Raw genomic sequence first — 23037 nt, 5'->3', positions numbered from 1 at the left:
GTGAAATACAAGATTACGGGATCAGGCCTATAAATTCTAGTTAGTGTTCCACAGTATAAAGTTTCATAGTTTTCAGGTTGTGTTCTCTCAACTGAATATCATTTATCAAGTAACAGAACAGTAAGAAAATGGTCTATGATGGGTGAAAGCACCCACCTGGTAGGTGGCTGGACATGGGAAGATCAGCATTTAATATCATGTTCCTTATTGGTTCCCTGAGCTTATTAACACACATTTAATGGGCAGATGAAAATATAATAAGATCTTGGGCCTCCCCAGTGGCGCAGCGGTTGAGCGCTGGGTTGCGAAGCTGCCCGCAGCCTCCGCGGCGCCGGTTCGATCCCCGGCTGCTCCCCGGCCACTGGAGGAGGGTCCCACATGGCGCCCAGACCTCTCCTGCCGCCCGCTGCTCCCCTCAGCAGTGTACTTAGGTCCTTCTGCCTGCTCTGCTCCCCGCTCTGGCTCTGGTGAATTCTCTCACCCTCCCGCGCTTCTGACTGTACCCAGTGCATGTATAAACAAAAAAACAAACAAACAAACAAATAAATAAATAAAAACATGCCTCTAAAAAAAAAAAATATATATATAATAAGATCTTATAATATTCTTAAAGAAAACCACTACAGGCACAACATTTAGGATCTCTTTTTCCCATTAGCTGCAGTCTAAACCTTTACACTGTCCTCAATAACTGTTTTCTTTGTGTGATGCCAAATGTACCTGAACAACACTTACAATGGGGAAGATCCAGCTCAGTTAGTGAAAGTGCATGAACACCTGCCTTGTGAGTGTCAGGACCGATCAGATGCACTTTTGTGTTTTTCCTTCTAATCTACTAACAGTGGACTTCCTCCTTTTGGATGGGACCAGAGTATTCTATAGGAAAGAATTGAATCCTATGATTTCCAAATTCCTTTGAGATCACCAAGGTCAGAAGGAAACTGTCTTACGGTTCTAAGGCCAAATTCAGTTCTTATTCTTCATCTGAATTAATTTTTCCTAGCCTTAGTCCTTCTTAAGTAGCTGTAGATATTTGAAAGTGGGGAAAGGAGGAAAAGAAGAATAAATGTTTAAAAATAAATTTTGTTTTCTTGAAACTAATCCCACTTATAGTGTGTATTGTAGTGCGAATTGTTTTGGATGACTTACCATTTGTCAAACGATCAAACAAGAAAATGTCAAAATCCCACATTCCCACTTTGGAGAGCATATGCTGAAAAGGCAAACAGAAACAGCACCCAAATGAATCATCTTAGAGATGCAAACATTTACTTTGAGACATGGTGAATTAAACAATTAAAAAGTTGAAAATAGTAGCTTACTATGCTCTACATGCAACTGGTTTGTAGTAAAGCAAATTTTACTTGCTTGCTAATACTAGCAGTGCTAAAAGGATAGGCTTTGTAGTCAGACTGCTGGTTCCAAGTTAGTTTATTGGTTGTGGGATTTGGGTTAGTTCCTTAATCTCTCTGAACCTCAGTTTCCTAATTTGAAAAAGGTGACTGAGAATATTACATCCAAGATTGGTAGTGAGAATTAAGTAAGGTAACATAATAAAGTGCCTAAAACAAGGCATGTACGTAGTAAAAAGTTAGACATGTGTTAATGTTCTATTTTATCAAAATCTCTACAAACTATCCTATACTTAAAGGAGGAGTTTTATAGCAACACTAAAAAATGAAATAAAAATGATTGCTAAGCACTTTATTCTGCTAATTTGGATTAAATGTGATATTAACCACTGTAACAGAAAAGAAACTGAAAAGTGGGGGGCCTCACTGGTGGTGTGGGGGTTAAAGTCAGCTCTATCAAGCATGAGTTTGATGCCCAGCCAGGGAGCTACCCACATAGTGAGGCAGACCTCTCCTGTCTTGCCCACTGCTCCCCTCAGCAGTGTATTCGGTCAATCTGCCTGTTCTGCTCCCTGCTCTGGTGAATCCTCTGGCCTATACCCCAGTTCTTGTATGCATAAATAAAAATAAATCTTAAAAAAAAAGAAAGTTAAAAGTGGGCAACTGAACATTGCATAATTTAAAGACCTACTGTCCAATGCTGGGTTTTTATTCTATGTTTTAAGGAGATCCCATGTTTGAATGAGATGGTGTTAACTCTCAGACAAACTTGCAGTTGCTGATTCTGTTCTCACCACAGCTCCTGCCACTATGCCTCACTTCTGCTCTCTTCTCTTTCCATAGGCACTGCTGCAGAAAAGCACCAGCTGGCCCTTCCCTACCTACCCTTTAAAGGCTTCCTTGTGTCTTAGGAGGAAATCCAAAGGCCTCATCATGGCCAATGAAGACTTTCACAGCAGTGTCAGAAAAATGAAAGGTTAGTAGCTTATTTGAGGGGTCTAGACTGAGTGACCATTTTATCCAAGACATACAACTCCAAAGGCAGAGCCAGGAATAATCCCTGATAACCTGACTTCTGCCCTGCAGTTCTCTAGATGTCAATGTGACTTTCTGAAGAGGTGACTGGGTAGAGGGGAGTCACACCCACAGTGCTCCACCACTGTGCCCTTGTCCTGAGGGCTTGGTCTTGCTCCCCTGTCACCAAACAGCTAACCAACCAACTGGAGAAAGAAATATTCACTCAACCTCAGGCCTTGGGTTGCTAGAAAGAATGGTTTACTTTCCTGGTTTAGATCTAATGTTGACAATTAGCTCTCTCTCTTACTTGCTGCTTATTTCTTAATAGAGTGTATCAACAATACATGTTTCTTAATAGTACCTAGATAGCATAATATTACTTAGCATGTAAACCATGGGAAACTACCTTTCACTTTTGTTTAAAGGAGGCACTTTACTTCCAAAATTTAGATTCCTTTATTTTTATTCTTATTTTTTAAAAAAGATTTATTTACTTATGCATGCAAGAACTGGGGTACAGGCCAGAGGTGTGGGGGGAGGTGATAGGATTCATCAGAGACAAAATGGGAAATTGAACAGCAGATTGTGATTTTGAGCTTCATTGAGGAAAAGGGCACATGGGCAGAGGTGTGAAAGAAGAGAAAACAGGCAGATTGACTGAAATACACTGCTGAGGGGAGCAGCGGGTGAGTCAGGAGAGGTCTGCTGCGCCATGTGGGTCCCCTCCCTGGCTGGGTATTGAACTCGTACTACAGTGGCTGCGGACAGCTTCATAGTGCTGCATCTTAATCCCTTGCACCACCAGGGAGAATGCTGAAATTTAGATTCCTTTGGCAGTTTGGGCTACAAATAACCCAGGGACTTTTTTTTTTTTTTTAAAAGATTCTTACATTGACTTCTATTCTGAGTCAAATCAAAGAGATTTTTGCAAATCTCTTACTTGCAAAAATAAAATTAGTAAAATTAATTAATTAGTAAATTAGTAAATTAGTAAAAATTAATTAATTAATTAATTAATAAAATTAGTAAAAATTACTTAAATGAGCCACAAATGATTAAAAGATCAATATACCATATTAATAGCCCTAGGTGGAACAAAGATGGGTAGTTACTGGGTTTATTTCAGTGGAGCTATTACAATGAGATAATTCAATGGACTACTTAGCTATTTCCTCCAGTCCAAAATTTTAATGTTGTGCAAATGTTTTGCACATTGATAAAAATGAAAGTAACTGGTATGTGCCCGTGGGGATATTAGGCATGCACCCATGTTCACTTCATCTAACGTTCACGTCACTCCAATGAAGTGGGTATTTTCATTAACTTCATTTTATATTTGAGAAAAAAATCTTGCTGTGTTGAATAGCTAACCAGAGTCCTGGCAGTGGGAGTAGGACTCAGCTCTGGGTGCTATCAGCAGAGAAACGTGCTCTTGGCCACTAGCACTGAGGGGTAACTAGCTCACCCTTGCTTGTCCAAGGTAGTCTTCATCCAGCAGGTGGAGAGGGGCTTGTGGGACAATTCCACGAAGCAGCCTTGATGCATGGAAGTATCTTTGAAAACTTAACAGTCGTTTCACCTTTTTCTTTGTGCCAATTTCCCCTGAGTGTGTTGTATCTGTGGAAAGTAATCAAATGTAGAAGTTATGAATTTATAAAACACATTTTCTGCACTGTGTAAACACATAGTATATTAAAAAGGAAGGACATTTAAAAGACACTCTCAATACTTTCTTAAATACAGTCTACTTAACTTACATCGGAAATTCTTGTAGAACTAAAATGATATTTATTACATATTAACACATTAAGCTCTTTCTGACTAATTTTGGAAGACATGAAATACATGAATTAAAAGCTTCATTTTCTGATTAATGATGCTGGAGTAGTTGGTAAATAAAATTCACATACTTCTTGAAAGAAGAGTTGTCATGCTCTCTTATACTGGGACCTAGGCTCCAAAATTTATACCATGTTCTCATCCTACATACTGTCCAGCCTGATCAACTGTTCCACCTGAATTAGAAAATCTTGCTGTGTTGAATTAAGAGTTGAGAACACACCAGGTGAGACATGAGAAAATTACTCCCTAATTTCCAGGATCATGAGCGGCAGAGGAATCAATAATCCCAGCACAAAAATGGCCTAAATTCACCTGCATGAGGGAGTGATAATGTTTACTCTCTAATGAAATGTCTTTTATTGGTGGCCATAAAAGTTTGATCCTGTCAGTAGAAATATTTCAATACTCATATCACTTGTGCCTTTCAAGACTTGACTGTTGATATCATGCTTGTCCAAAAAAACCCAAAGAATATAATTTGAATGTTTGTCAAGGTATGTCTTATCTCAGCTGAAGTCTATGAATCACTTCAAGGCCATGCAAGTGATGTCTGATGCCAGTTTTAGATTTGGAATCAATTGAATAGTCTAGTAGGAAACCATGAAGTTCACATACAAGGACATTTTATCATCGTTCACACCTCTGCCCACGTGCCCTTTAACTCAATGAAGCTCAAAATCACAATGCAGGCTAGAAGCAGAGGAAAGCATGGGCCAGGGCTTACTTGGCCATGTGGCACTCCCCATGTGCCAGTGAGCAACTAAACTAGTTCATTTCTCAGGCTTTGATATGAGTGTAGAGGTTCAATTCAGCACAGGCAAACCTATTCTGTGGGTATGTCACCTGATAAAAATGATTTTTATTTTAAAATACATCTATATTTTGTATGTGGAACAGGGCAAACAAGTACATTTGGAGATGAGTACAACTGAAGTTGGGTGTTTATACATCAATACTCAAGATGGTAGATGCGGACTCTATTCTAAAGGTTTTCACTCATTTTTTTTAGATTTATTTATTTATGCATACAAGAACTTGGGTACAGGCCAGAGGTGTGGGGGTGAGAGGATTCACCAGAGAAAGAACGGGTAACAGAACAGGTGGATTGACTGAAATACACTGCTGAGGGGGCCAGCGGGTGAGACAGAAGAGGTCTGCTGCTCCATGTGGGTCACCTCCCTGGCTGGGGATCTGACTTGTGCAGCAGTAGCTGCAGATAGCTTCACAGTGCTGACGCTTAATCCCTTGCACCACCAGGGAGACCCCTTCACTCATTTTTATCATTTCATCAAATCAAAGCACAAGCAGATGGAACTTAAGGGGATATGCTAAGTAAATTAAATCAGAAATCATCTTCATTCATTAATATTTGGAATATAGAGAAACAAAACGAGCTACAGAAAAACCTAAACCAACATATACCCTAGAAATCTGAGTACAGAACTGAGACTACCAGAGCAGGAATGGGAAACTCCAGGGGGAGGAGATCTAATGGACTATAGTGGAGGGTTATGGGGTGTGGAGACAGTGTGGAAACATACATCTGAAAAGATGTGAGCCTGTATTCCTAAATCATATATAGTGTTATAAGCCAACATTATCTTCATAAACAAACAAATAACAAACTGCAATAAAACAACCAAAGCACAGGATAAAGTGGTTCATTCATTTAATTAAAAAATATTTTGAGTTCTACTAGGGGCAGGCACTGCTCTAGATGCTGGGTGAAATCCTTCAGTGCTGGATCCTTCAGTGAGCAAGCAAAGATCTGTCTGCTCACGAAGCTACATTCCAGCACAAATAGACAATGAGCAATGACTGTAAACAATAAGTAATTTGTAAAATGTGTTAGAAACTAGCAACTACAATGTGGGGGAAAGGAAGCAGGGAAAGTGGGGTGAGGGATTCTGTGCTGGAGAGTGAGACTTGTTCTCAGTAGAGAGTAAAAGCAATGAAGCTTAATATTCTTATTTGAGAATATATTTAATGTTCAATGAAAAGAAACTCAAGTTAGCTCTCTAAAAAGGAAGACATTCAAAAATGCAAGAAACACAAATTTATTTAAAATAAGTGAGTAATTTATTTATCAATGGTCATGTTGGAAGCACTTTGTCTGTGGGAGATAATGAAAAACTACAGGCTATTGAAAACTGAGGGTATAGTGGGGAGAGAAAGAGCCCATATAAGGAATAATTTGAATAAATTACCAAGCTGTATAACAGCAGATTTCTGAAGTGTTGAAATGTGTTATACAATTATTGAATAAGATCTGAAATATTTATTTCCCAAAGAATTTTCAGTAAATAACTAGCACATTTCCTTTGATAATTTGGGGTATAGTGGTAATCATAGGTGCTTGAAATGGTTGGCTACATTCAGTTTGTGAAAATTCAGTCTTGACAATGTGCCTAATAATGGGACACTTAGTTCATTTAATATCTTTATATCATTAAAAGTTATTATATAAAGGCATTCACAGTTGTTTAATGGTTCTATTTGGGTTTTGTTGTTTTATGGACTATGGGTCTCCTCATTCTCATTTGGAAGAGTTACTCGGTGGTCTCCTGGATATTTCATTACCAAATCTATGTGCATATTGATCCTGACTGAGAATTCATTTTCTGCTCACTTGTTCTTTTAAGAATTTTACAAATAGGTACATGTGAACACATTTCTGAACTATTTAGACACTATTTTTAGGGTTACTAAATTTATATTGGCATTGCTCATAGGGTAATTTTTAAGTTTCAAAAGTTGGGGTTGGCTTACATGCAAAAAGTGTTAATAAAATTATTTTCATTCTTGAATCCCTTCTCTCTGTGGCATATTCTCTTTCTTTATAGGACCTGATAAATTGTAGTACTACATGGAACCTTACACCTAGAATAAATATCTGTGATTAAAAAAAATGATAAGAACACCTGTATGATGAGGCTGTTTCTGTTAACTGTTATACAGCCAAGTTCCTTCAGTACGGTCTATATCAACTTTCCAGAATATTAATAGTTAAAAATTGGTGCAGAAATAAGTCAGGTGAAATGGAGAATAAAGAATATCTTTATATTTAAGTGAAGAAGACGCCTCAAATAAACATGGAGATTCAACTTCAGAAAACTAATATCAGGGCTTTCAGAGCATTAATCCAGCTAAGTCTATTAAGTAATGTGTTATTAAAAATTCTCTACCCTGATATTATTGTACTAATAATTGTTATCATACTCATATAATTATAATATACATGTCATATATTTATATATGTAACACTTATATATAATTTATAATTATTTAATTATTTTTTAAAAATTATAATAAATTTTATTTTATATTCCCCATACAATTGCAATCCCCTTATTTTGACCTCAATCCCTCCCCTCCCTGGCCCCCACCCCCCATAGAGTGTCTCTGGTTCATAGTTTTTTGTTGATTTTGATTTTCACTTTCTTATAGTTATTCATTTTCCTGGTCCCTTATTTAAGTTTTCTAGATTCCTGCTATGAGTGAGACCATCCGGTATTTTTCTTTTTCTTTCTGGCTTATTTCGCTGAGCAGGATCCCTTCCAGCGCCATCCATGTTGCTGTAAATTGCATGTGTTTATCTTTTTTGAATGCTGAGTAATATTCCATGGTATATATGTACCACATCTTCTTGATCCAGTCATCTATTTTTGGGCATTTGGGTTGTTTCCAAAGCTTAGCTATTGTAAACAGTGCTGCTATAAACATAGGGGTGCAGGAGGTCTTTGGAATTGATGTTTCTGTGTCCTTTGGGTAAATACCTAGGAGTGGAATTGCTGGATCATATGGAAGCTCTATAATTATTTAATTCTTACAATAAAATTCCTTGCTGGGTTGTGGCTATTTCTATGCTTTGTTTATTGTCCTCTTACAAGATTTTTAATATATCTTGCATTGTAGAGTTATTGGTGTAAGTCATAGATTACCACCCAAGGTCAGAAACTATCTTATAAAACTTTGTAACCCTATGTATTAATGTATAATATTGCACATAATAGAAACTACATAAAAATTTTGTTTCAATTTGAATAAATTCTCTCAATTGGTTTGCATAAGCATCTTTTTTAAAAAAATATTTCTGTTCCTTTTTTTCTAAAGATTTATTTATTTATACAAGAACTGGGGTACAGCCCAGAGTCACGGGAGGGTGAAAGGATTCACCAGAGACAGAGCCGGGAACAGAACAGGCAGACTGACTGAAACACACTGCTGAGGGGAGCAACAGGCCAGGCAGGAGAGGTCTGCCGCACCATGTGGGAATCTCCCTGGCCGGCTGGAAATCGAACCCATGCTGCAGAGGCTGAAGACAGCTTCACAGTGCAGTGCTCAACCTGCTGTGCCACCAGAGAAGCCCTGCATAAGTATCTTTATCAAATGTTATTTAAAAAAATAAGTCAATTTGGGCCTCCCTGGTGGCACAGGTGGTTGAACGCAGTGCTGTGAAGCTGTCTGCAGCCTCTTCAGTGCCAGTTTGATCCCTGCCCGCTGTGGAGATACCCACATGGCGAGGCAGACCTCTCCTGTCTCACCCACTGTTCCCCTAGTGTATTTCAGTTGGTCTGCCTGTTCTGTTCCCTGCTCTGTCTCGGGTGAATCCTCTCACCCTCCCGAACATCTGGCCTGTACCCCGGTTCTTGTATAAAAATAAAAATAAATCTTTAAAAAAATAATAAAAACATCAATTTGTAAAGTACAAAATGCTAAGACATACATGTTAGGTTCTAAAATAATTTTCTCAAATCCCAAGTGAAGTTCTGGGGTGAGTGCCTCTTGCCACTGTCCTTTGCTATTACTGAGCTCCACTAGAAGACTCAGCTGTATCTTGTAGGATTGCAAATCCAACCTTATTTAGATGTCTGGATTTCTTATTAGATTGTGTGGTTTTGGAGAACAGATCACTGTTAATTTTCTTTGAATTTCCACATATCCAGCAAGTTATAGGTGTTAAATACATAATGATGGAATTAAATGACTTTCCTACGTGTTTGTTCCAACTTTAAGGTCTTGGAAATTCTACTCTTAAGTACGCAGTTTTGAAAAAGAATAGAAAAAGTTAACTCATATGATTTTAACTGTCCAAGCACAAGTAGCATATATACAGCATACTTTCTCTCTTATTACACGTTCTGCTATACCAGGGTCTCTGAACAAGACTAGTGCTCATTTCAGCATATTAAACATTTCAATTTCTTTTCATGTGCTTTTGACAAATTTCATAATTCAGACTTGGCTATAATGACTTCAGTACTCAAATTCCATCCTTCTTAGCTTAGCAGCTGTAGACTTTAAAGTCTCCATTTACTCATAAGAGGAATCAGTTGCCAAAAAGCCTTTTAAAATGAAATACTATGTCTAATCCAGTCTTTCAAAAATCATCAGTGGTCATAAATGGCCATATTTGTTTATTTCTTCCTGTATATATTCCCAGCACTCAGATAATGGTGGGCAGAAATTGATGACAACCTAGGATAATGTACTGCCTATAACGTCATCATGTGTGGAGACTGTTCTCATACGGGTGGACATATTTTTAATACAAAGTCACTACAACTGACTTGAAATCCTGAGCAATTGGATTGAGATAAAATACAAATTAAATCCTTTAACATCTTGGGCATTTTCTAGGTTTTGTCTTAATAGAACTGTAGGAAAATAATTTTTGATACCAAAAAACCAAAAATTATACACAACATAACAACACCAATAATAAAACATCAAGCACCCACCTCCCCCAAGAAAAAAATCCTAGGGAAAAAAAGAGAAAAAGAAAATAAACTAAAATCAAACACACGATTGCCTTAAAATTTAAACATTTGGGAAATTAATTTGAGTTAAAAGAAGCTAAGAAGTTATTTAAGTTCTCCAAACTCAGGTCTTGAATAGAGATGCATTAAAGCCCCACGTCATTAGTTCTTCTATGCACAACAAATGCTCACGACTTCTTGACAGCTGTCACTAGAAGAAGAGTTTTGCTTCAACACTGCCATGGAGTGGGAGGAAGAGGAGGGGGAAGAGGAAAATCTAAAAGGCAGTATAAATTGTTTCTCTACTTCTACTTTAACGTGCTTATTTTTTTTTCAATTGCCATTTCTCTTTTATGTTCTTGACAGTGAAGAGAAAACCACCATGGCTGATGTGAGTCATTGGGTAGAACAGACTCCTTCCCTGTTCACTGTATACACACCTGCAGCATCTGAAAGTGTTCAAGAGGGTCAAATGCTTGTCTTAACCACACAATGCACTGGGTTTTGGTAAAATGTGCTGCTTTGAGCCTATTGTTTTACCTATTATCAATTGCATTGCAACCCATGGATTATGAATCTTGGATGTTCGGGGTTCAGGGATCATTGGAAAACTATTACTTCCTTTTTGTAAGAAGGAAAAAAGGCCTTAAAAGTAAGCTCTTAAGACCTCTCTGAGCCATAGAGAGGTTTTTCAAAATCCCAGTTTGAATGAAATTTAAATGAATTAGTAAGAAGCAGATCCAATTTCCTCTGTCCTAAAGAAGAAATACGTGCCAGGCACAATGTGGTTTTATTGAACCCTCCGCTTCTCAGAGTTTGAAATGTTTAGAAAATCCTGAGTTTTGAGGGCAATGGTTTGTGGTGAGCAAATTGAGGTGACCAAACTTTCAGTTGATTCTAAGTCTCCGGAGGTTAAAAACTGCTGCATTAACTCCCTACTTCTCAGCATATATTTAAAATAAGTGTGGACTTTTTATCTGGAGATATGTATTTGGATTGTTAGAGTTCACTTAAAAAATTCCAGATGTGTGCAGTAATATACATTGCTCCTCTACTTTACTCTGCTAGTTCTTCACTCCCCAGCCAAGGATATTGGACTAGCCTTATGTCTCCAGTTTTGTCCCCTCCAATCTGTCTTGCCTACCACTGACAGATTTATTCCACAAGTACAACTCCTACCAAGTCTTCTCTCAGCTCCAAATTCTTCAATGGCTCCCCAATGTCTACTTAGTTAAGTTTATATTATTTATTCTGGTATGCAGGCCTGTAACAAAGCAATGCCAATTTGTTTTTACATTTTTATTTTGCTCCAGTCCACTCACAGATAGATAGGTATCTGCTCTCTCTCTTTTTTTTTTTTTAAGCTTTCCAGTTTCCCCCATGGTTTTCTATTTCTGTGCCAATTCCCACTCTCCTTTTCAACTGAATACTATCTCCACCTGTTGAAATGCTATCCACCCTTCAACTGCCCTTGTCAGGTATTTCCTCCTCACTGCCCTGTCAGATGCATTCAGATTCTGCTAGAGTCCTCCTAATGCTTTGTGGTTGGTATTATAATAATTAGCCTTTTTAGCTCTCCTGCCATAAGGCAGAATGATAGGGTTATGTATGATTTAAAGGTATTTATTGAATGAAGGAATAAAAGGATAAGGTGACCACTGGTTGAAATTTCAACATACGTCATTGCCTTGCTCCTGAGAGAAATTATCCTGACACAATTGAATTTAATGAATTGTCTAGAACAGGAAGAGTCATTTGTCTAACATAACAGATTGAGGGATGATGCCCTGAGTAAAAGAACTTGAAGTTTTCTTTCTTCTGAATTTGCTAGATTTTTCTAAGGGATTCTAAGTGCATGTTTAGAATGTGTTAGATTACTACCAAGTTTAACCATTGGCAGAGGCCTGGGTATGAACATGTATCCCACAAACACCCATAAATGGATCCTGTATGTTTTATTCTTTGGACAGGAAATGTAGTGTAACTGAATTCCTTTTTTTATATGTTATAAAGGCTACTTGAACTGTATTTTGCCTCAGTGAAACCTCTAATTTAATGAATTGAATCGAATAGATATTACATGTGGTTGGAGTAAAACTCTTTAAATGTAAATATCCACCTTAGTGTTCAGCAAGCAACTTGAAATGTTTACCTGTACATTGAGATTGGTCTCTATGGTTGAAATTGCTCTCTATGGCTCATGGTTCTTTATGGGTTATAGTGACACCTTTAGGTCACATCTACAACTCTTTGTACAAGACCCTTTCTGGAAATAAGCTCCCATTAATTCTCTACTATTAATAGGCCATGGAAAACTATATATTTTCATGTGGAGCTTGATCTAAGAAAAAATATTTTTAGATCTAACTGTTGCACTTAATTTAGAACAAACACAACTGGCCTTCCATTCCATTTATTCCATCCATAGTAAGCACAAGGAATGATGGAACTAAGAAATACTGAGCACTTACTAGGGAGTTTACATTTGTCATTACATTTTAATTTTCATAAAAGTGAGTATTGTAAAGTCAGTACTAATAGGTATGTTTTCCAGATGAAGAAATAGATGGGAAAGGTGTAGTGATTTATCCAAAGTCACACAATTGATAAATAACAGTGCAAGGACTGGAAACCAGGTCTATCTGATCTTGAAGATAATGCTGTTCATTATATGCTGTTCTTTATAGGAAATAAACCAAGACTAGGGGACATGCAAGAGTCCAGGAGGGATCTTATTTTCCCTGGGACATGGTGATGCATTATTACTCAAGGAATCTCAGAACCCCTTCCTTTAAGAAAGGATTGCGAAACAAAAACAGTAAAAGGAAGTTTCAACATAATTTATGGATGCAAATATTTAAAAATCAGTAAATATTTAAAAGTTGAAGGTTGAAATTGGTATCACTGAACAGGAATATCAGAGTGAGAAATACTATAATGTTAATATTGAAAGACAACTTGTAAAATAACTAGAAAACAATCAGAGAAGGAACTTCTGAGCAAAATTTGGAAGTGACTCTATGTATGTAACTTTCCTGTTTCTCTCACTAGCAGTACAAGTGGGGGTGAATAATAAATCACTTGTGGGTTTTAAAATTGGAAACACATGCACTACTGACAGTGACTTAATGTGATTTGATTATTATGTTATTACACAAAGAAATCCACAGACATTGGTTAGTACCTCAAACTTTGGAAAAGAGACATTTTTGTTGTGTACATAAAGCAGAGTGTCAGATTCTGGGGAAGGGAAAGAGTGGGAGGTATTTGGGCAAACAGGCTGCTCAAAATAAAACTGTGACAGGATGTACACAGGCCTCCCATTAATCCATTCTGGAGCCGACCCTTAAAGTCACCTAAGATTTTACCTGAAGGGACGCCTGCTGATCGAGACACAGTCTGAGAACATAATCTTACTTGTTTAACATGGCCACGGACATTCTCTTCTTTTTTCTTTTCTCCCACTTCCTTTTCCTTTAGAATTTACATACATTTTTAATGTGTTTTTTAGATAGTTCTATTAGTGATTTTAAAATTACTTTTATGTATGTTAAAAAATTCTAATCAGGAATGGTTATCTAATAAATATGTAATATTTTATGGTAGTCAGTGAACGAAACTGAAGCCCATTAGGCATGAATTGGTTATTTTTGTGAGTCTGTCATGGTGCTGGGATCTAAGAAGTATGGGTAAAGCACCTATGCTGTGCAAGGCTTTGTGGTACTTGAATGTACAGAATTTTCATGATAGTGTTTCTGTTCTTAATGACACAGTGGAAGAAGTGGCATGGGCTCTTAATAATCTTCACTCTGTTTCTCCTTCAGCTGTGATGGGTGAAGGACGTTTAAATGCCTAGAAATTATCATGGAAAGTGGAAAATATGAGTAAGAGGAAGATTATTTGTCAAGTGAGCATTACTTTTGAGAAAGTGATGACTCATTGTCTTTCTCCCTTCATGGAGTCAGAAGACTGTTTTTCCCATGGTAGAGGCAAGATGGCGTCTGGTACAACTGTAGGGGTTATGGCAGGGTGGCGAGATGAGAGGACAGAGGAAGAGAAAAGGAATAAAAAAGGGAAATTGAAAGAATAGGGGCATACAGTGCACAAGGCCATAGTGTGGAAACCCAATCTGACCAGAAATGTAAGGATTTTTTTGTAGCATCCTCTGAGACCTTCATAGGCTTAAGATTTGTTACCAGTGAGGTTGTGTTCTTTCTAATAATGGACTGTGTCTTACATACAATGAGGTGAAGCCTAAAGGCAGGGGTAGAACTGTCACTTAGAAATATACTCTTATTCTTAAGCTTATGGAGACCATAGAGCTCTAGAAAACAGCTTATAGAAACCAATATAGAATAAAAAACAGGAGTATACTGTTCAAGTAGGAGCTGGAGAGATGCAAAACATGGAGTGAAAATGGGGTCAAGTTAAACATGGACAAAATGTATTGAAATATTTCTACTGAAGTTTCTCATGTCCTAACTTATTAGCACTGCATTGTATAAGTTTAATTGCTGTGTTTGAAGGAGGGGGCAGAGAGGAAGTGGAGGTAGAGACTTGGCAGCTATAGAATAAATTCTGCTAATACTTGTGGAGTGACCAAAGAGAATTGTTCTTGATTTCTCAAAACTCCTCTTTTCTTTTCCTTACCTTGGTTTCCCTTTCCTGCTTCCTTCCTTCCTTTCTTCAAACATTGGTCCAGACCCTGAAGGGTGGTGGGGTGCAAAGATGATGAAAACACAGCTTTTTCCCTCCAAGAGTTCCCTGGAGCTCACTCCTCTTTTTCCATGGCAGTAAGAGTTGAAAACTGTGCTCCTGGGGCTGGGGTGGGGAATATCCACACATTTTTGGGACCTCCAGCTGTCCTTCCAGTAGGCAGATAGTGTGCCTGATAATTAGCTAGTGGCCTCATGGGCATTGGCTCTCCCTGAGCAACAAGGGTGCCATCACTGTTTGCTCCACTTAGGTGAGCCATGTTGATCCTACTGCTCTATTTGGAGTCTTGGTCAGGTGTCTGTCCAACTAGGTAGCACCTCCAGACTATGATGAGATGGAATAAGAAAGTGTAAGTCTAAGGAATAAGCCCTTGACCTGGAGTGAGAGCACCAGGTTCAAGTCCTGGTTGTTACACTCATCAGTCTCTTGAGTAAAATAATTGAAATGAAGTCACACAATGTGCACTTAATAAAGGCTGGCAAAATGTGTAAGGTAGGGACAGCCCCAGTCAAAGTGCAAACGTCATATTACTTAACTAATGAGGAATTAGTTTGTAATTAGGTCGGCAATAACAGATAGATTCTGATGGAAGGGGGTCAAAAGTACAATCTACAGCTTGGGGTTCTATCTCCAAAGGATATTCAGAGGGAGGCTTTGTTTTTGGAGAGTTGGAAGGGAGTGTAGGAGAAGAGCAAGGAGAAAGAGGTGGTTGATCGGAGAGCCTTCCTCATCCTTCCCAATGGTCTCTAGTGTTCTGTAATGGGCGCCTATAGCAACCCAACCCCATTTTATTCATCAAAGCATTTGTTCATGTATTCAGAATTGTTTTGTTTTTCTCACCCATTAAACTCTTCATCCCTGGAAGTAAAAAACTATGCCTTTTTTTTTTTTTTTACTTTTTAATCTCAGCACTCAGCACAATGAAAGGGTGGGAAAAAAGGTGTGAAAATCAAAGAAAACTTCATTGACTTGGTAAATTGACCAAGGGTCCCCCCTGTTCTTGTAACAAAATAACCTGACCTAATAATAACTGTCATGATTCCAGGTTTATAAGCAGACAGAGAATCAAAAGGTGAAGGAACTCAGTAAAATAAACAAACAGCACTCTCCCCCTCACCACAAGCTTATAACAAGTAGAGCAGACATCAAAAGAGTACCCATGCCTGTTATTAACTAATATCGTTTCTTAGTCTCACAAAACAGAAGGAATTAAAAGAAATCACATTCTCTCTTAACCATGCCAAGTGTTTTCAAGTGCCCGTCTTTGTAAATAAAACTCAACTAGTTATTTTCAGTGATCAGTTTTCTGCTTGTCAAACCATCATGTTGGAAATTCATGTCAGGTAACCTGTGTGGGATTCAAGCATATGTGTGAAGTCAGTTTTACAAATGAACGGAAATCTCTTGCTCAAAATGCCAGGCCTTGCTCTTGGTCAAAAGCAGAATCTGCCCAGCTTCTTCATTGTCCCCGACAACATCTCTCTCAATAATGACAAGTCACAGTCTGCCCTCTTGATGACCTGTTTGGGTTGACAGATTTCACACTGTGGAAGAGTGAAGAGTGAGGATTGTGCTATTTGGAGATTTGCCAGAACTATTCTTCAAAGTGTCAGAAGGATCACAACAGGGCGGAAAGTTCAGAAGTTCAGTTAAGTTTAAGATCCTTCATCTTGGACAGTTTTCATTTTTTTTTCCTATTTCTTGTACACCCCAATAAATGTTTCAGTTGCAAATTTCTCAGCATGGCTTGGTCAAACCCACTCAAAATTACGCCAAAATATCTGCTTTTTAAGTTCTGCTGTAAAAACGTGCAGCTTTGGGAGGTTGAGATCATTCAGAAAGTATCTGATTTTCAGTAACAGATTTCTAGTTATGTTGAATTTATATTTCTTCAGGAGCCCCAACTCTGAAAAATTTTACTTAAAAGCAACCAGACTTGGGCCTCCCCGGTGGCGCAGCGGTTGAGTGCCGGGTTGCGAAGCTGCCCGCAGCCTCTGCAGCGCCGGTTCAATCCCGGGCTGCTCCCCGGCCACCGGAGGAGGGTCCCGCATGGCCCGCAGACCTCTCCTGCCGTCCGCTGCTCCACTCAGCAGTATACCTCGGTCCTTCTGCCTGCTCTGCTCCCCACTCTGGCTCTGGTGAATTCTCTCACCCTCCCGCGCTTCTGACTGTACCCAGTGCTTGTATAAATAAATAAATAAATCTAAAAAAAAAATATACTTAAAAAAAATTAAAAAAAAAAAAAGCAACCAGACTTCCTGGAGTTTGCTTCAAGTATACTTACTCTTTACCAACTTTAAACCAAAAGAGAAACTTGATGGTTAGCAACAGGACATAAACAAAAAATTTCTGTAATAATAAAATAATAGAGTATTAATAAAATAATGTTAGAAGACATAAAGCTAGTCTCTTATGTGTAAGATATGTTATAGTCAAAATCTATTACTTATAGTAAATAAAATGTTATCAATTAACAGCCCAACGTAGATTAATAACTACACATGAGTTTGTACTGAAGACCGTAAGAAACAGATAAACTTGGGAATACTAAAGATTCCCCAGATCGGGGCCTCCCGGGTTGAGCGCCATGCTGTGAAGCTGTCCGCAGCCTCTCCAGTGCAGGTTCAATTCCCGGCCTGCCAAGGAGCAACCCTCATGGAGAAGCAGACCTCTCCTGCCTCACCCACTGCTCCCCTCAGCAGTGTCTTTGGTCTGTCTGCCTGTTCTGCTCCCTGTTCTGTCTCTGGTGAATTCTCTTACCCTTCTGCGCCTTGACCTGTACCCTAGTTCTTGAATAAATAAATAAATCTTAAAAATAAAATAAAAAGGATTTCCCAGATCAATGTGGGAGGCATTTGGAAAATGTTGGGGGATGTTTTTGGTTGTCCCATGATGGAAAGAGCCGGAATGGAATGAAGTGGAGGGAGCAGCTATGGGAGATGTCTCGAAGTGTGTGGGACAGTATCATACATCAAAGAATTGTCTTGTACAATATCTCTTTCAACTTTTCAGTGGTTCTTCAGGTACTCATGTCACTGAAAAGCCTATTTCCTACGATCTGATGATCTGAACTTGGAACCTAGCCCTGCTCTCCTATTTTACATAGAAGCACAACATATTCTTTTGCATGGTTTTACTACTTCCTTTTTTGGGAATGCAACTACTATGCAAATTAAAAGATGAGTGTTATTTTGGCAGGGAGCTGTGGTGGAAGCACTTTCTCAGTAGTCGTTCTCTATTTTTGGAAATCACCAGTGGCAAGACTGCTTGTGATATCTGGTTGTATTACCAGCAAAACATACCTGTGTCAGTCTGTGTTAGTAGCTGTCATATTCACAGTGATTCTGTATGTCCTGCAATCTGTGATCACATCATTATGCCCTCTTGGATGACTGTGCCCAAACATTCACATATGGAAAACATTTAAGTCACAGATTTCTTTTCTTATATTTCTACTGTCTAATACAGCTGGAATCTTGGAAATATTTTTTGTTAACTTAAGGAAATAAGTTATGGATTTTCTTTTAAGATAGTAAAGGAGGATATTATAAATTATATGCTATAAAAGGGAGGTATTGAATTTGAGTGGGTTCAAAGTCATTCCAGGTAAAAACTTAGCTGATCAAAATGGTGAAGTAACAGACTTCTGTCCGGGAAGATCTTACAAGAACACAGAAGGGAATAGATGGGGTCACAGCGTTAAACTGCATGTCAGTCAGATGGCTAAGGTTGGCATCACTGGCATTTAATTTTATAGGGCAAAGTGATTTACTGTTCTTTCATTTGTATAGCTTTTCTAGCAATATGCTTTGGTGTTGATACTTTGCACATATTTGTTAGCCTCATTTCAAATTCTACTCCAGAGTTTAAATAGTGGAAATTTAAGATTTTCCTACTACTTTTGTCCAAGTTATCATTTTTCATGTGCTATTTAAATTGTCCTTAAATCACCTTGAGTCACCCTTTCCTATTATTCATGCCACTAATATCATTGGTAAGTAGTTACTGGAGTCCTTAATTAACATTTAAAACAGTATAAGTTTTCCTTCTCTTAATATTTCTCTATTTAAGACACTTAAAAAATAATACCAAAGGGTGATTTAAGGTGGTGAGAGCTGTTGGAGTTCAAAAATACTCTAAGAGAACATTGTTTTATCATAAGACTGGTGACATGTCTTATTATTAATTTCCATCTAGTGGGTGTTTCTTACTTATCCAGCTATTAACGTTAGGTGAAATTCATCCATTGTATTACTCAGTTAGTCATTTCCAAACAGTTGAAATAAAACCCACTTCTTTGATTATTTTCAAGATCTTGGGTGGCATTGCTGGCTTTTAGAGGATTAGCAAATGGAAATTTTAAAAATAAAAAAGTTAAACTCTTCAAAAAGCTTATTTTGAAGTCCCAGTTAATAATTACTGTTTAAAATAATTGACTCTGAGGCATGCTAAGATTCTGAGAAGTCATGAGTCACTGAAGAAAAACGAAGTTAGGGCCCAAATAGCTTTTGTGTTACAAATTTTGGGTTATATTGTAGCTCTTTCACAACAGGTTGTCCATGTTTGGCAATTTCCAATTAAGAGAACATCTCACTCGCTAGAAAATGCTGTTTTTCAATATATTAATCAATCCTTATCTTTTAAGCTATTTCATCTGAGTATCTATAATCTATTTACCTGTGAGAACAATTTTTACATAAAGATTAACACACTTTGGCAGAGGTATGAAAAATAATGTTGATGTTTTGGATTTTTTTGCTTCTTAAAGAATAATCATTGCTATCATCAAGGTGGATAAATGTGATAGAGAAAATACTGTAAGTGAAAAGATCCTTTAAGAGAAGGAACTTGGTTTCTTTTTCACTACAGGAACTAAACAATTAGGAGAGTGCCTGGCATGTAACAGGTGCTCAGAAAGTAGCTCTTGAGTGACTAAATGAATGGAAAAGAATATCCTGGAAACCTGTAGTATGTGTATAGGCCAACCCAAGGAAGATGCTTCATCAACTGGGAGGTAGTGAGGCTTCTTCTAGCAGGGGAGTATAGAGGATGATCTTTAGGTCCACTGTGTGGCTTTGAACCTGACTTTGTCCCAAAGGGCAATGTTGACCTCAGCACCCTTTCAGTGTCTCTCTACTTACTGAACTTAATGTTTAAAAGTAGGTGTTGATTTATAATGAAACTTACATAATGTGTCAATTGAGGATAATAACAATGAAAAGAACTTATCAAACTTACCACATTTTTGAAAAGAAGGACAATGATATATAATTTAGCACATAGAACATTTTCAATAATATCAACTAGGTTTAGCTACAACTTTAGGTTGTATATTGATATTGAATTAAGACCCTGGGATGTCTAGAATTGAAGACTGAAATCAGCATAACCTGTTTTCATAAAGCAAGTTGCTAGAGAAGTCTTGATTTCAAGTGGCTAAGCTTGGGTTAAGATTGGTGAAAAGAGAGGAAATGCATTTTATCATATACCCAGGAATAACTAGCCTTTCCTTTGTAATATATTTTCAATGTTAAGAAAAAGCAACCATTTGATATGTGAGATACAAGGGAGAGAGAATGTGTTTTTCTTTACTGATAAGCCTTCAGTGATTCTCCATTGAATTTTTCACAGAGTAAATGACAAACTGCTATTCAAGATGATTCCTGTTCTGGTAAAAGTTTCATCCTAATTGTACATCAATTCTGATTTTCTTCCTTTCAACCAGGCAACTTTCTCCCCTCACCCTTCAAATTAATCCAGCATTTCTCTACCCCTGGTTCTCTAAGTGCAATATTACTTCAAAAAATTTATAAAACAAAAATAACAAAAAAAATTAAAAAGGGAAAAACCATCTTCACTTATAAAAGTTCAATCATGTCTAAGCACAAATGCCAACATCTTCTTGAAGACCTTTTCAAGATGGTCCAGTGCTGTCTCAACTGAAGCTCCTTGGCATCCGTCAACTTGTTGGGTATTTTGGTGAACTGTGTACTAGGCTTTCCCGCCACGTATTTTCATCCTTTAAATTCTATAGCTCATAGCCTGGCACACGGTAGTTGCTCATTACTATGAACTTTAAGTCTCACTTAGTTTTCCTTTTCAAAAAGGGATTTATTTCAAAAGGAAATATAGGCAAAAAACTACGTGATATGCATCAAAGACATCTTTACAGACACATCACCCAAAGCAGTGATAGTAAAGGCAAAGATAAACAGCTGGGACTACATCAAATTAAAGAGCTTCTGCACAGCAAAAGAGACAATAACCAAAACAAAGAGAAACCCCACCGACTGGGAGAACATTTTTGCACACAACCTACTGATAAAGGACTGATCACAAAAATCTGCAAAGAGCTGATGAGACTCAACAACAACAAAGAAAATAGTCCTGTCAAAAAATGGGCAGAAGAGCTAAAAAGAAACTTCTCTGAAGAGGAAATGCAAATGGCCAACAGGCATATGAAAAAATGTTCAACATCACTTGTAATCAGGGAAATGCAAATCAAAACTACCATGAGATACCATTTTACACCAGTGAGAATGGCACGTATTAAAAAACTAGCAACAACAAATGTTGGCAAGGATGTGGAGAAAAAGGAACTCTTCTGCACTGCTGGTGGGAGTGCAAACTGGTCCAACCACTATGGAGAGCTGTGTGGAGATTTCTGGACCTACTAAACATAGAGCTTCTATATGACCCAGCAATTCCACTCCTAGGTATTTACCCAAAGGACACAGAAACATCAATTCCAAAGAGCACCTGCACCCTATGTTTATAGCAGCACTGTTTACAATAGCTAAGCTCTGGAAACAACCCAAATGCCCAAAAATAGATGACTGGATCAAGAAGATGTGGTACATATACACCATGGAATATTACTCAGCATTCAAAAAAGATAAACACATGCAATTTTCAGCAACATGGATGGCGCTGGAAGGGATCATGCTCAGAGAAATAAGCCAGAAAGAAAAAGAAAAATACCGAATGGTCTCACTCATGGCAGGAATCTAGAAAACTTAAATAAGGGACCAGGAAAATGAATAACTATAAGAAAGTGAAAATCAAAATCAACAAAAAACTATGAACCAGAGACACTTTATGGGGGATGGGGAGGGGAGAGATTGGGGTCAAAATAAGGGGGTTGCAATTGTATGGGGAATATAAAAATAAAATTTAAAAAAAATAATAAAAAAATAAATAAAAATGTAAATAAAAATAAAAATAAAAAAAATAAAAATAAAAAATGTAAAAAAAAAAGGGATTTATTTCACTAATTATGAGAAAAAGATTTTTGGGGTAGATGTATAACTTTTTGGCCTTTGCCAAGAATTGTCTCCAAAATAGATAATAAAGCGAATGTGGTAAGGCACAATATGAAAGAATGAGAAAAGAAAAAGAAAGGAGATGGGGGATATTCCTTTCTTATATGGCAAGGATCATAAAGTAAAAAATGCTGGGTGGAAGAGAGAAGGGGGATATGGGGGCTTGCAAGAATATGCTATTTGACTGATTTTTTTTTAAAGATTTATTTATTTATTTATAGAAGCACTGGGTACAGTCAGAAGCATGGGAGGGTGAGAGAATTCACCAGAGCCAGAGGGGAGAGCAGAGCAGACTGATGAAATACACTGCTGAGGGGAGCAGCGGGTGGCAGGAGAGGTCTGCGCGCCATGTGGGACCCTCGCCTGGTGGACGGGGATCGAACCGGCGCTGCAGAGGCTGCGGGCAGCTTCGCTACCCAGCGCTCAACCGCTGCGCCACCAGGAAGGCCCTATTTGACTGATTTCTTGACAACTCTTAGAAGAGTAGGGAGGGAACATCTCATCACTCTCTAGAAATACACTGGCTGTAGCCAGTCATCTTCAGTGATGAGTTGTCCACTGTGGATGGTAGCGGGGTGGGTGTGCAGGGCAGAGACATCGGGAGGTAGAGGTAAAACTTGTTTTCATGGCTGGATATTTCTTATAGATTGTTACTCACAGAAAACAAATAAGCCTAGTAAAGAGAGGCATCTTTGACTTTAGGTTAGCACTTGCTGTGTTTTTCAGCATTGTATTGGCGGGGAGCTGTGGGAGGTTCTGGGAGGCTGGGAATGGTGACAGCCATATTTATAAGAGCCACACTAAGAAAAAGGGAAAGCAGTGGCATACATTTGGCTGATGAAGGTGGTGTGAGGCCAACACATTGTTGCTGGGATTGCCCTTTGAGTAACCATTGCTGGTAGTTTTGATGCTGATGCTGGTTCTCAGGTGGAGCACAGAGCTATCTCTGTGTGGTCTCTGCTCTTGTGCTCTTTGCCTCTGACTTCACAGAGAAAACAGAAGTCAGTGGATGGGAAAAAATTTCTGTGA

At 38.1% G+C, this 23037-nt stretch overlaps 1 protein-coding gene across 2 annotated transcripts in view; it reads right to left on the bottom strand.

Moving 5' to 3' along the window:
* Positions 1-23037, bottom strand: part of PDE7B (phosphodiesterase 7B) — a 296461-nt gene that overhangs the window by 39001 nt on the left and 234423 nt on the right. For both annotated transcript variants that reach the window (XM_054697858.1, XM_054697859.1), the window contains 2 exons: positions 3835-3986; positions 1150-1213 (listed from right to left, as the gene is read on the bottom strand). In XM_054697858.1, coding sequence (XP_054553833.1) covers positions 1150-1213; positions 3835-3986 — 216 coding nt within the window. The remainder of the gene's footprint in view (positions 1-1149; positions 1214-3834; positions 3987-23037) is intronic.

Source organism: Talpa occidentalis, unplaced genomic scaffold (genome assembly GCF_014898055.3).
Source record: "Talpa occidentalis isolate TD23 unplaced genomic scaffold, MPIMG_talOcc4v2.1 talOcc4.2, whole genome shotgun sequence".
In the NCBI taxonomy this organism is placed as follows: domain Eukaryota; kingdom Metazoa; phylum Chordata; class Mammalia; order Eulipotyphla; family Talpidae; genus Talpa; species Talpa occidentalis.
The sequence above is the reverse complement of the archived record's forward strand: the minus strand, read 5'-3'. Positions and strand labels throughout refer to the sequence as shown.